The sequence below is a fragment of the Notamacropus eugenii genome, chromosome 5 (genome assembly GCF_028372415.1).
Source record: "Notamacropus eugenii isolate mMacEug1 chromosome 5, mMacEug1.pri_v2, whole genome shotgun sequence".
Lineage (NCBI taxonomy): Eukaryota > Metazoa > Chordata > Mammalia > Diprotodontia > Macropodidae > Notamacropus > Notamacropus eugenii.
This window is the reverse complement of record NC_092876.1, coordinates 10,551,127-10,565,144: the sequence shown is the minus strand read 5'-3', so window position 1 is coordinate 10,565,144 and position 14,018 is coordinate 10,551,127. Positions and strand designations below refer to the sequence as shown.

General features: G+C 41.1%; 1 protein-coding gene across 1 annotated transcript in view; it reads right to left on the bottom strand.

The window, feature by feature from the left end:
• Nucleotides 1-7,333, bottom strand: part of LOC140503316 (vomeronasal type-2 receptor 26-like) — a 33,173-nt gene extending 25,840 nt beyond the window's left edge. The window contains 4 exon segments of the mRNA XM_072607197.1: nucleotides 646-1,440; nucleotides 3,597-3,888; nucleotides 7,046-7,112; nucleotides 7,115-7,333. Of these exon segments, the coding sequence (XP_072463298.1) occupies nucleotides 646-1,440; nucleotides 3,597-3,888; nucleotides 7,046-7,112; nucleotides 7,115-7,250 (1,290 nt within the window). The 5' untranslated portion in view covers nucleotides 7,251-7,333.
• Between the last annotated feature and the right edge of the window lie 6,685 nt (nucleotides 7,334-14,018).

Here is a 14,018-nt window from a genome sequence, read left to right as displayed (position 1 = left end):
ACATGTTCTAAAATAGGGACTCTAATTCTCTGTGTAATTAAAGCTAAAGCTACTATCACTTTCCTCAAAGATGACTGATTTCTTGGAAACCTGCATTTCGTGTCCGTCATGGGTTGCCACTGAGAAGGGTATCTGAATAAGGCCCTATTCTAAATCACATAAAATGAGAAAAAGGAGGAATTAGCTTGAGAGAAAGACAAGTAGCACTTTATAAAGAGGACTCTTAGGTTTCATCATATTCTTGCACCTAACAACTTCGTCACTGTTTCTGGAGAACCAATGTGACGTGCATTCCATATTGGATTCAAAGCACTCTCCTGAGCATCAGTCTTGACAAAATCTTTCCTTTAGTTCTGAGGGGAAGACTCAGCCCTTCAGAAAGAAAGGGTCTAAAGTAATGCTTTGCAGTTATGTTTATGTTCTCAATATTATCATGTATTTGTAATGAACAAATTCTTAATGCTTCTCAGGCATTAAGAAAATTAAGTAAATTAAGAAAATTAAATAAAACTAAGAAAATGAAGTAAAACAATGAATGTGAATCTGTGACACTGGGGCATGCTAGGTAAAAAGAAGGTAAATGCCAATGCCAAAGAAAGTAGGAAGCCAAGAATGTCCACTTCTAAGCTTTACAGGGGACATTACCTGCCATGGCTGAGGCATCAGGTACCCTCCACTTCCCACTTCTGATCTGCCATGGAGCATTTCATGAAGAGCCCAGGCTGCAGCGTACACAGCATTGTAGAGCAAGTAACTGAGGCTAGACATGGTCATGTCAAAATAGTACAAGGGCAGCATTTCCAAGGAAGCATTCACCGAACAATCCCCTTGCTCCAGTTTGGTTGGCTCATCTGGGCATTCAAATGCTGAGATCCAGAAACTCTTAAGGAAAATATCTCCCGGGTATTTGGTTGGGGTGACTGTCCTGAGAAAGGCTTTGAAACCAGGAATCTCACTTGTCTGATGTGAAAATATGAGCGCTCCATGAAAATCATCACTATCACGATTGTGGGGTCTTATGGTGACATCCCAGTATGATGTGATAATCTATACTTTCCAGATTCCATATAAAGGTGGCTGAGAATATCTCAGGCTCATCAGTGAATCTGTATCTCCATGGATGATGATCACCTTGGCTGATGATGCCATAATTCTGGACATAAAAGACACCTGGGATTCAGCATGGCATCTCTTACTGACAGGGATCTTCTCTGTGAAGGCCACACATGCTTTATTCCTTCTCACCTCTTCTCCCATGTCCCAGAGGAACTTCTCACCTCTCATGTCATCTGTGACAATCATCCCCACCCAGGTCCAGCCAAAGTGTAACAGCAGCCGGACGATGCCCAGGTGCAGGAAGGAGTCCTGAGGGGCCATCTGGTAGAGGGAAGGAAACTGGGCCTTGTCACTCAGGGCAGGATCAAATGGGCCATAGCTTAACTGGTTGAGAAAGAAATATGGGTCTCACTGGGCTATATGAAAGTGATCCTGGGGCATAGCAACAAATCTCAATATATTACCCAATCAATCTACCTTCCATAGGGAAAACACGGATTTGGTTGCTTCAGGTGATGATAAGAATGCTGCTCTCTTGGAGGTTAGGTCAGCTGAAAAACAATAGCTAAAGGCCAGAATAGTCTGATGGTACTAGTTTTAAAGCCTTCATTTCCCTGAACTCTTCATGACTTCTTTCCCTAATAGTTCAGAATTTCTCCTGACTAAATTGTAAAACTGGCACATTATCACTATATATTGGAAGTGGATTGTGGTTAAGAAGTGATTCTTTCTTCAAGCAAAGTGAAGTTCCACAAGAATGGTGTTGCTAAGACCAAAGTGTCATGTAAAGAAATATATGCTCACATATATGAGGCAGCTAGGTTTCACAGTAGATAGAACTCTAGACCTTAAGTCAGGAAGATCTAAATTCAAATCCAGTGTCAGACACTTATTAATGGTGTGTCCCTGGGCAAGTCACTTCACTACCTTCTGCTGCAACTGAAAATGGGCATAACAATACCACCCAATTTGTTGGGTGTCATTATGTGAATCAAATATGATATTTTGCGGTACCCAAAACTGTATTTAACTGCTATTTTTTATTTTTAAAGTAACAGTTATTTCATTTATGTTGGCAACATTGATGACTTTTTGAAATAGCATAATTTTTAGGAATAGAGGCCTGTTTAATTATTTGGTTAAAAAGTGTTCTTCTACCGGTGCAGGTCACCACCTTTTCTGCAACACCTATGTTTAGGATAACCTAGCATGAATGGGAAATCCGTAGCCTCAAGCTACATGTAGTCTTCTAGGTCCTTGGGTGCGGCCTTTTGACTGAGTCCGAGTTTTACAGAACAAATCATTTTATGAGGGACATTTGTTCTATTAAGTTTGGATACAGTCAAAGGGCTGCACTTGAGGACCTAGAGAGCCATATGCGGCCTTAAGGCCACATCCCACCCTTGTGGAGCAATGTGCTTTCAAATGATTTACCCAAATACCCAAAATCATGTAGCTAATCTGTTGCCGAAGCTCACTCTCCCATCCCCCATTCATACTGGTAGGCCAGGTTCCTGAGGAAGAATTGGCTACTTATCACCTCAGGCTTCAAGCGGGTAACCATGAGAGACTGGGCATGTCTTTCTCATGTATTTGTTAATAAGTCCCTAGCACAAGTCTCCCCTTGACCCCCAGGGAGTTTCAGTCAATATAAAAGAATAAGCCAGAGCTAATTATCTTTTACAAATAATTATTTAATAAAAATAAGAGCCCACACAAGTCATTTAACTTCTCAGAACCTCAGGTGTTGTTACCTTTAAAATTAGAAAATCAGCTTACATTATTGGTGAAGGCTCTTCTAGGTCTAAAAAGTAAATGACTACAATCCGTTCTGCAAAAGACTACAATGTTTTCCCACGTCTCATGATTTTATGGTTTGAATGCAAACCTGAGGTTGCTTGAGACAGACATGTCAACATTCTTCAGGTTGAAAGACAGAGCCTGGCGAGCAGCCTGACTAAATTGGAACAAATAGCAAAAATTTATCCCCAGGTAAGGAATATTATCGGCAATAATTCCTGAACCCAAGAGACACTAAGATCTGGGGTAGGAAGGACAGAAGGCATGTCTGTCATGCTGATTCCATCCAAGCCCAATTGAGGTATGAATTCCATTCCAGTCACATTGCCTCAGATAAGGTGTTGGATTTGGAGTCAGAAAGCCCTCAGTTCAAATCCTGGTTCAATACTTAAACACTTATATGTGATCTAGGTGGCAAGTGGATGGAGTATTGCCCCCAGAAATAGGAAGACCTGAGTTCAAATATAGCCTCAGTCAGGTATTAGCTCTGTGACCCTGGAAAAGTCAATTTCTGTCTGCTACAATTTCTTCAACTGTAAAAGGGAAATTAATAATAGTACCCATCTCCCAGTGTGGTTCTAAAGGTCGAATGATATCATAAAGCACTTAGAATAGTATGTAGCACTTATTAGGTACTTTAAAAAATCCAACTTCTATCCTTTCTCCTTTCTCTGTAATGCTGGACAAGTCCCTTCACCTGAAAGAGAGGGCCAAGAGATGGCAGGTTCAAGACTCCCTACCTGTGGTAATCTGTACAGCTCCAGAATTGATCCCATCTGGACAGAAAGAGCAGATGTGGCTCCTCCAATAACAGCCATGGACTTGTCCTGCCTCTGACAACTATAATTTGGAATGGTGGGATCCTGTCCTGAAAGCCACCTCAGGGAGTTCTCCAAGGTCCTGGCATCACTGTGGTAGGTGTTGTAGATGTGAAATCCAAGGGTAGTATTAGGTAGCAGACACTGGTCTCTGTTGATCTCCTCCACAGCAAACATCAGGGCCAGGACCTGCTGGTAATTTTTGTGTAGCCACCTGCAGGGAGAGAAGAGAAGATCAGCAGCTAGGAACACAACCTTGAGAACCCACAGGGTTGAAGGAGATGAATACAGCCAAGCTAGGTTCAGATCACAGGGCCCAGGGCAGAAACAGCTTGGCCTATGGATCACAACACCTCATTTTCACATGACTAGCATCCCTGTCCTGTTTATATGTCTTTAATTTGGAGTGTGGGTGATGGAGGGGGAAATTCTCCAGAATGGCTAACCAGGCTGAGTACCTGGAATACTCTCCCTACTCATTTCTACCTTCCCTCCTCTTTGCCTCCCTTCATGATTCCCCTCACATCTCTCCTTCTCTAATAGGCCTTGCAAGTCCCCTTATGGATAATGCCTTTCCTTTAAGATTATCTCCCATTAAAATATATACAATTTGCATTTACATAGGTATTTCAATGTTGTCTCCCTCACGAAACTATCAGCTCTTTAAGAGAATGGCCCACATTTTCACTTTCTTTGTATCCACAGCATTTAGCAGAGTGTCTGGCATATATTAAGTACTTAACAAATGATTGTTGCTTGACTTTCTGAACTATGTCACCCAGTGGTTTCATTCAACAAATGACCAGTTACTATGTGAAATGCACTGTACAAGTAAGAGTGTTTTCCTGGCCTTAGTCTCACAATCTCATCTGGAAGATATACACATGATTAAACATATTCACAGGCAGACCATGCTCAATGCTGCATTGATAGTACTATATACCCTAGCAGTTCAGGGAAGGGAGATATACCCTCTGGCTTAACGTCTTCTCTCAAGTGGCCATAGTTACCACTTATGGGAAATCCTGCCAAGGAAAACTGAGCCATTGCAAATGTGTCTCTTCCTTGCCCATAACAAGCTGCTTCATTCCACAAAGTGTCTTTGGAAGTTTTTTCCTTTGAGGGAAACTATAAGAGGGGTTGAGTCTAGAAGAAGGCAAAGAGCCATTGGAGAGAGCATGCTCCCTGAACCCATCAAGGTTATGTAGAAACCCTTGTTATGCACATCAGTCTATCTGAAGCCTCAGTTTCTTAGGTTTGTATCTTACACAGGATCATCTTTTCTGGTATTGTTCAGTTAGGAACCATATCTGACCTGCTGCTGTGATTCAAGGGGGATCTTTGGGCAAAAACCTGTTTCAGGAGCTCATTTAGTGGGCAACAATGATAAGAAGACTAATTTCAGGTGCCCAGTTACCTTGATTTTGCCCTTTAGCACACATGGACCCAACCCAATTTCCAAGTGGTATCGATCTGAAAGAAGTATCTGGTGGAACAATCACTCTACCCTGACTAGTGGAGGACTCTACCCACAGCATTCTCTGATGATATTGGAAGCAAGTCTCCTTTATTTCCTCTACTTAAATGAAAGGAGACACATAAATCCACTATTGCTCACCCTTACCTGTTATTCACAACCTGCATTTATTTAGTATTTGTTACACAGCATGGTATCCTGGAAAGGGCCCTGGGCTCAGTGTCAGAAAGACTTCTCTGACCAGATTCACTTGGAGATTCAGGTTCCTGGTTAGCTGCCTCATTGGGAATGCCTAGAACACATGCACACACCGACACCCACACAAGTATGTGCACACGCACATACACACACAAACACATGTGCACCCATACATACACACACAGGAGCAATTCTGGACTGTCCATGTTTCTGGGGAAGATCTCTGCAAGACAACAGATGCTAATATTAAAATAAAGGCTTCCTTTGCTTGGTTGCATCCAATGATGTGGCACACTTGCCCATTCCCTGAGAGGGTGCCCATACCAAATATTCCTCTTCACAGAACGAAAAAAATGTTATTTTGAAGCTGTTATTTCTATGGCAACTTAGGGTTACAAAAACCCATCTTCTTATAAATTATTCCATTACTATCACCATCCGCTAAGAGATACCTACTATTATTATTCTTTTTACATGAAGAAACTAAGCCTCAGTAAGTTAAGTTTGGCAAGTTTAGTAATCTACAAAATGACATTGCAAACTTTAAAGTTATGTATGAGAACTATAATATCATTGTTAGTATTCCTGTTACTAAGGATCACACATAACAGTTGCCCGAGGTTAGATTTGAACTCAGATCATCCTTCCTCTGAGTCCTGCACTGACGAAAGTGATGCTGCTGCTTCTCGTGCTAGCTAGCCTCCTGCTTCATTCCCATAGTCTAAGGACCTTCCTCCATCCTCTTCAGCACAGATAGTCTGGCAGTCAGAGCAGGGAAGACAGAAGGACCTTTTCCCAGGCAATGAGGTAAAGGATAGGGTCTTCCTTCATCTTGGACTTGAGTGGCCAGTGGAAAGATTCAAATGGCAATAAGGTGGCCTCTCCTGGGTCCTAACTGAGGGAAAGTAATTTTTTAATGTATTATGGGAAGATGGTGAAATAGGTCAGAAGTTCCTAAGCTTTCCACATTTCTTCCAAAAACAGAGACAAAATTGCCATGAAATGGATATAAAGCAATAAAAATACAGGGGTAAAGCAGTTTTCCTCCTAAGAGAACTTTAGAAAAGCTAAGACAAGACCGGACCTCCAGGAGTCAAGTTTTGGCCTGAGTGAAGTGTTACTATAAGGACAATTCCACTGAATCAACAAATCATAGGCACTAAGGGCAGAAGATTAGACCTCAAGCAGTTTTATCTCCCGTGCTTTTTACCTCACAGCCTCAGGAAATTTCATCTGTGGAATGTCAGAGAGTAGAGTGGAACAAGATTGAAAGATTTCCAGTCCACTCTCCCCATATCTGCTGTTTCCAGAAGCCAGGCCTAGTGGTGCTGATCAGAAGTGATACCAAACTGTGTCTGTGGTCAAGCAGGAGTGAGGACAAACCTGGTGAATGTGGGAATGCAAAGAGCAAGAACATTTTTACTACTGCTTGGCTGGGGCCTTTACTGGGGCTCAGGGGTGGAGGAGAGGAGTCCCTCAGGTTGAGCTCCCAGACAGAATTCAGAGACCAAGAGTCAGGAGGATCTGAAGCCTTGGGCTCCATTATCTACAGATTCTAAGGGTAGATAAAAGATTACAAAGATGCAAGAAGAGTCACAGACAAGAGGATAGGAAATGTCCCCATCAGCTGGGGGCTGAATCCTCAGGTTTACTCATTTGTTTCCTAAGATGAAAGCCCAGACACCTCTCCACTTACTGGTGTGCATTACAGGCCTTGTGTGGGTGCTCAGCTCCTGTGAATTTCTTCACTGCCATTAAGTACAGGGGAAAAAACCCCCAATGAGCAGGTCTCCATCTCTGTGGACTCATGGGTTGATTTGCTCAAAGCATGGGAACTTTTCTTCCTTGACTAAGGAAGAAGGTATGTTCAGAAGGAAGTAGAGAGTCATCATAAAAAACATTGGGGCCTGCGTCCTGAGCAGTGCTCCCAACTCTGAGCCTGTGAGCAGGCAAGATGTCCACAGCCACTGGTTGAGTTAAACTTCAATGGGAAAATTGTTCTTTATCTGAGAGCTGCCTTCTCTGTACAGATACCCAGGCACTATATATTTCTGACACAGCAGCAAAGAGAACAGAAGTCCATTTCCTGCTCAGGGGCTAAGCTGCTAGAGCCAGATGCCATTTATATACCTAAGAAATATGGGAAGAAAGTTGGTGAAGGTGCAGGTGTCAAGAAGGAGCTCTAGGGAGCATCCCTGCCTGGGGTTCTGCACCTGCATCTCAGCCTCCAAGGGAAACCTGAAAGAAAACTATGTTTGGCCATCTTCCTCCCCTTCACAGCAAATCCTCAAGGTAATCAGGAAGCCTGTTGCCTCTAGGACCCTTTCTGGGCCTTGGAAACTTGTGTGCAGCTGACACAGGTGGAGCTCCCAGGACTCAGAGAAGGACATGAATTGGATCAGGTGTGATCAGGCTGAATTCACTGACAAAGGAGGTGGGGATGAATGGGATGATGTCAGCGGGGATGCCAACCTCCTCCATCAGTCCCTAATGTTTATGTCTTCCAACTTCAGGGTCTGAAAAATCCCTTCTTCAAGGCCTGTTACATGAACAGTCTACTCATCCTGGGCCTAAGTTTTTCTACCCTGCTCCCTGAACCACATGACTCATGCTTGCTTGGGTTTAGCCATCCTCATAATTTCTAAGGATCAGTGTACTTTCCCTGAGAGAACAGAGGATCCTTGAGGCCATAGTCTTTCAATTGGGTCTTTTCATTCCCAGCACTTAGGCTACTGTGTGGCTGCAGTCGACACTTAAATCAATCGTTATAGATTGGCCTACTCTAGGTAGCCTTTCCTGGCCCCACTCCCAACACTCCCACTGGTAGTGTTTTCCCCTTTAATGTTCTTTTTATCTACTTCATCTTTCTCTAGCGACTTGGTATTGACCTACTTGTTCACATGTCTCCCATATTAGAATGTAAACTCCTTAAATAAAAGACTTGTGTTTGGGCTTGTTTGACATAGTGTCTGACACATAGGAAACTTGTACTTGTTGATTGTGTCCTTTCTGTCCTTATATTCCCTGCATCTAGGCCAGTGCTTGACAGATTGAATCATTATTGGGTTGAACTCAGTGACTACTGAGTTATCTTTCAACTCAAAAATTCTGTGACTCTGTGATTTCTAGGAGCCACAATGTAGGAAGGATGGTGATTAGCTAGAGCCTTCAGAGGACAACAGGGTGCCCAAGGGCCTCCAGTTCTTTTCTTATGAGGATCAACTGCCCCAAATGGGCATGCTGAGTCTGGAGAGTATTTGGTTCAATATGGCCACTCAGTACAATTATTTGAAGGACAATCACGAGAGGAATTCAGTTTAATTTTCTTGGCCACAAACAGTTGAAGTAGGACAAATGGATAGAAGGTAGACAGAAAGCAATTTAAGTTTGATGAAGAAAGGAACCTTTTGTAATGATCATAATTACTTGAAATTCTTGTGGTCTGCTTCAGGTAGTAGAGGATTGCTTCTCTTTGGAGCTGTCCATGAAGATGCTGGATGACCAATTTTGGGAAAGGTATAGAGGGAATTCTTGCCCTAGCCGAAGGTTATCTAGATGACTTCGGCTGTCTTAACTCTAAGACATTCTGTGAAACTAAGTGACACCAAGTATATCGCCAAGGCAATATTCACAGCACTGTTGGTGACTATGAATAAGCTGGCGTAGTTCTCAATCTCAAAGTATAAAAGACTCTCAGTATAGAAGGCAGAAGAAAAACATTTATTTAGATACCAGAAAGCCATATTCCAGAACCAGAAGGCTAAATCTTTCCTGGTAGCTAAGAAGTTAATAAACATGATCACCACAGGGAGCAAAACCATTCCCAAGTCTCTTCTTCCTCAGCTAGAGCCTTATCACAAAGCAAACTGTCATGAGCCTGAGCCTTGCTGTGTCTGCCTCCCTGCCTGAGTCCTCTCTCTTCTGCCATGAGCTCACTCATTTCCTCCTGGTTCTGCTCCACCTTCATGTTTCACCTGTTCAGCGAGCTCCTTCCACCACATGTGACTTAGGCTTCCAGGTGATTTAAGGAGGTCACATGGACCTATTAGTAAGTGAGAATGATCTTTCCATTTCAGTTGCTATTACAATCTTACATGGAAAAGTAATTTCATACCACATTTTGTATTGCATCGAGAGAGTGGCATACAGTAATGAAAAAGAAGACTTTCATTTTTACTTTTTTTAGCTTTGACTTTCTGAGGAAGAGAGAGAATTTCTACAAACAACTTCCCAGATTTTCAGACTTGGAAATCTTACTATTCTCCTCTTATCTAAATAAAAACTTAAGCTTCCTCGACATTTTCAGCAGTATTCTGACTAAATCTTAGGCTTTCATTTTTGTCCTGTGCTAGATACTTTGATAACTGACAGAAATCAGGGCTTTATTGTTGTAATCAGATTAAAACGACCAGTTCTATATTAGTTCCTTGACCAAGATTTAAATTTCAAAAGTGCACAGACACAAGCAAAACTTAACCAATTTGATTTCAGAAGAGCTTACAAATCCGTGGTCTATTCCAATTTGTTGAGGTGACTTAGCTTCTAATACAATCAGGTAATTCATTTGTAAATCATTCACAACAGACACCCCTAAGTTGACAATAAGCTCTAGGCTTCAAACTGAAAAACTGATTGCTCTGTTTGGAAAAGAGTAAATTCTAAGTATTTGTTCTCTCTTTTTTCAGGGAAGAGAGAATTTGACAGGAGTACTCTATTTGTGTGGAAATTTTACAGAGTTAAACATAGGAATCCGTAACCCCTAAAATCTGCCAGGATATCACATCATTTGTTCAAAATTCCTCTTTATCTATTTGCCCTCCTAATGTGGCCAAAATTCCAAATTAAAAGTGCTTTTATTTAATAGCGTCTGACTCTTTGTCATTCCCATTTCAGGTATTCTTGGCAAAGAAAAATGGAATGATTTGTTATTTCCTTGTTCAGCTTAATTTAGAGATGACAAAACTAAAGCAAATGGGTTTAAATTACTTGCCCAGGGCTGCCCAGCTAGTAAGTAACTGAGGTCTAATTTGAATGCAGGTCTATCTGACTGCAGGCTTGTTACTGTATCCACTGCACCACCTTAGCTCCTCCCTAATGAAAATACAGTAAATAAGTATTTACTAAGAACCTACCATATACTTTGGGACATCTAGATACCTTGATGGGTAGAGTGCTAGGTTTGGAATCAGGAAGACATGAGTTCAAGTCCAGTCTCACTTACTATATGACAAAGGGCAAGTTATGTAACCATATTTTGCCTAAATCCACTTAGAAGGAAATAGCAAAGTACTCCAGTGTGGGTGCCAAGAAAACCTCATGAACCACATGGTCCATGAAGCCACGAAGGATTGTACATAACAACAATAACAGTGGCAGCAGCAGCAACAGCCATGTACCAGGCATTGTGCTAAGCACTGGTGATACAAAAAGGGCCAAGAGTCAGCCCTGCCCTGAAGGAGTTCACAATCTAATGGAAGAGCCTTGAAATTTTTGACAGAAACAATTCCCCACTTTTCTTCCTGGTTTAAAAACCAGGTATAGTTTAGGGAGTATAGTGGAAGCAAACAAGTTAACTTAGCATGAACACCTCTAACTTTGTAAAACCTTTTCATAACCAATTAATTGTTGTATAAGTTGCTTTTATGTAATAAGAGAAGCATCCAATGGGCTTAGTTTGGTAATGATATTGGTTTGTCCCCAAATCTGGTAAACAACTGCTAATGAATGGCTTTCTTTTTAGTAATAGTATCCGCAGTATTTGGCACAATGGATGGCACATAAGAGTTGCTTAATAAATGTTTCTTCCCTGTAACATACGTCTCCTGAAACCAAGAAATACCCATGAAATACATGAGTGTCTGGAATCTTGTTAACAACTTATAAACAATTGCTTATGATGTTAAATCTGATAGTTTGTTTAAATCATGAGTTAGATAATCGATCACCAGTCAGAACTTAGATTTAATTTGTCAATTCCATTAGATGGAACTATAAAACAATCACAGGAAATCACAGATATCAGCCTGCTCATAAGTTGTGTTTTGAACAGATTTGTTCTGTTACACTTGGACGTTTGAGCATCCTATGTCTACCATGAAGAGAATTCATGTATATACACACATATACACAGCATACATACATATACATATACCAATGTGTGTATGTGTATATATATGTATATGCACATAAATATACACATATGTGTATTTACCTATATAGATGTATATGTATTTACAAGCACCCACACACTCTCTCACCGTAGCATCAATGCAATATTCCTAGTGCCTACAGCAGCCATGACAATGTCAGCTTAATTCTGAATCACAAAATATATCAGATTATCCATTTGGAAGACCAGAACCAAAACATTTATTCAAACACCAGAAAAGCAAATACATTATAGCAACAAAGAAATCCGTCATAGTAACCAAGAAGTCTACACACTTTATCAGGCCTTCCCACAAACAAACACCAGTAAGCAAAATACCCTTTTCTCACTCATACGCAGCTGCCTGCTTCCTCTCTCTATCTCAAAGGTCTGACTAGTCTATCTCCTCTCAGGTCTGATCCAGCTCCAGCTCTTCCTGTTCCATCCCTTCCTGTTCCACCCATTCAGGAAGCTCCTCCTACCACAGACTCATGTGACTCAGGTTTCCATGTGACTCAAGCAGGTCACATGGGGTTATTAATGAATGGGAAAGATCTTCCTATTTAAATTACCACTACACACACACACACACACACACACACACACACACACACACACACACACACACACATATCCAGAAAGTATTTCCAAATAAATGAGTGGTTAAAGGATATGAAAAACCAGTTCTTAAAAGTGTTGTAGACTATGCTCTAAATTACTAATAATGAGAAAAATGCAAATTAAAAGAACCCCAAAGTTAACTTCTGTAAATTAACAAAGGTAATATAAGATAGGAATAGTCGATGTCGGACAGGTTGTTGAAAGGTAGGCACACTAGTGCATTGTTAGGAGAGCTGTGAACAAGTACACTCATTTTGGAAAAGAATTCAGAATTATGCAAATAAAGTGACTTAAAATGTCCATACTGCCTGACCCAAAGATCCCCTTATCATGTTTTTACCCCAAGGAGACCAATGATAAAAATTCCTTATAAGCACTAAAAGATTTCTAGTAGCACTTTTTGTGGCAATAAAGAATTAGAAACAAAATACATATCCATTGACTGGAAAACAGCTAATTTTGACAAACTAATGTAATATTACCATACTATAAGAAATTATGATTGTGGAAGGTAGAAAAGTGGTAGAAAGCAATACAGCTAAGCTCTAACTCTTTCCTGCCCCAAATCTCTCCAAACAGATCTAAAAAATGTCGCTGAATGAATCCTGAGGGAGAAATCCAAGAAAAAGCTACAGAGTCATTTTTGAAGGTGACACTGGCATAGGATGAGGAACAGGAGGTCAGCAGACACTAAGGATGGGATCTAGTCAGGAGTACATCTTGTGGAACACTCCAGCATGGCAAGGAGAGTCTGGGAACTATGGCAAGAGGAACTCACAGGCCCATATCATGATAACCCTAAACTCCTACTGGAGCTCTGCACAGGAATAAATGACAACTGGAAGCTTTGTCACCAATTACTGAGTCCCAAGACACAGCTGCAGGAAGGAATACAGAAGGGAACCTACATTCACGAGATGGCATTCCAAAGTAAGGACACAGCATTGGTCACAATCTTATAGGAAAAAGTTTGACTCCAGGAATCTAGGAGCAAAGCAAGGTCACCCCTTCCAGCCTAGTCTGAAACCTACAAAGACATAACCAAGGCAACAACTCCAGACCAAAGAAGAGCTTGTAATTGTGTTACTCAGAACCAGAGGAGTTTCCTAGTTGGCTTATTTTGTGTTGAACTGCAGTCTTCTGTTGCTTAGACTGAAAGCCAAGTTAGGGGTTTTGGAGTTCAGACTATGTGGACAGCAATTAGCTTTGGATGCAATCATTTTGGGACCACTGAATGGTTACAGGTTCTCTGGCTGAGCTCTTCCTGTGAATGTGGAATATAATAACACTTGACACTCCAAGAAAGGAGCAATAGGACCAGCCAAGACACCCTCTCCTGGAATGTAAATAGACTAGTCCTAACATCAAGTCCAAAGTCAGGCAGTAGGCTAGAAAAATGAGCATGAAATAAAGGGAATCCCATCAAAACCAACAACAGGAAAATCCAACACACAACCCTAGAAGAACAGAAGGACCCCCAAATATCTAACAAAACCTGAGAAAAAATCCCTGAGATTTACCTCACCCTCTGTATATTGGAAAGTGTGATAAAAGATGAAAATAGCCAATGTTGGAGAGTTTGGGAACACTTTCAACCAGAATACCTGAAAGATATCAAGCAAGATTTTTATTTTTTTTTTCCTCCAAATTTATCTATTTGTTTGCAGTTTTCAACAATCACTTCCATAAGTTTAAAATTTTCTTTCCCTCCTTCTCCCCTCCCCAAGACAGCACGCATTCTTATATGGACTCTACACTTACATTCTTATTAAATACATTTTCACATTAGTCACGTTAAACAGAATTAAAATGAATGGAAGAAAACGAGAAAAATAAAACAAAACTAAACAACAAAAGAGAAAATAGTCTGCTTCCTTCTGTGTTCCAACTCCCTAGTTCT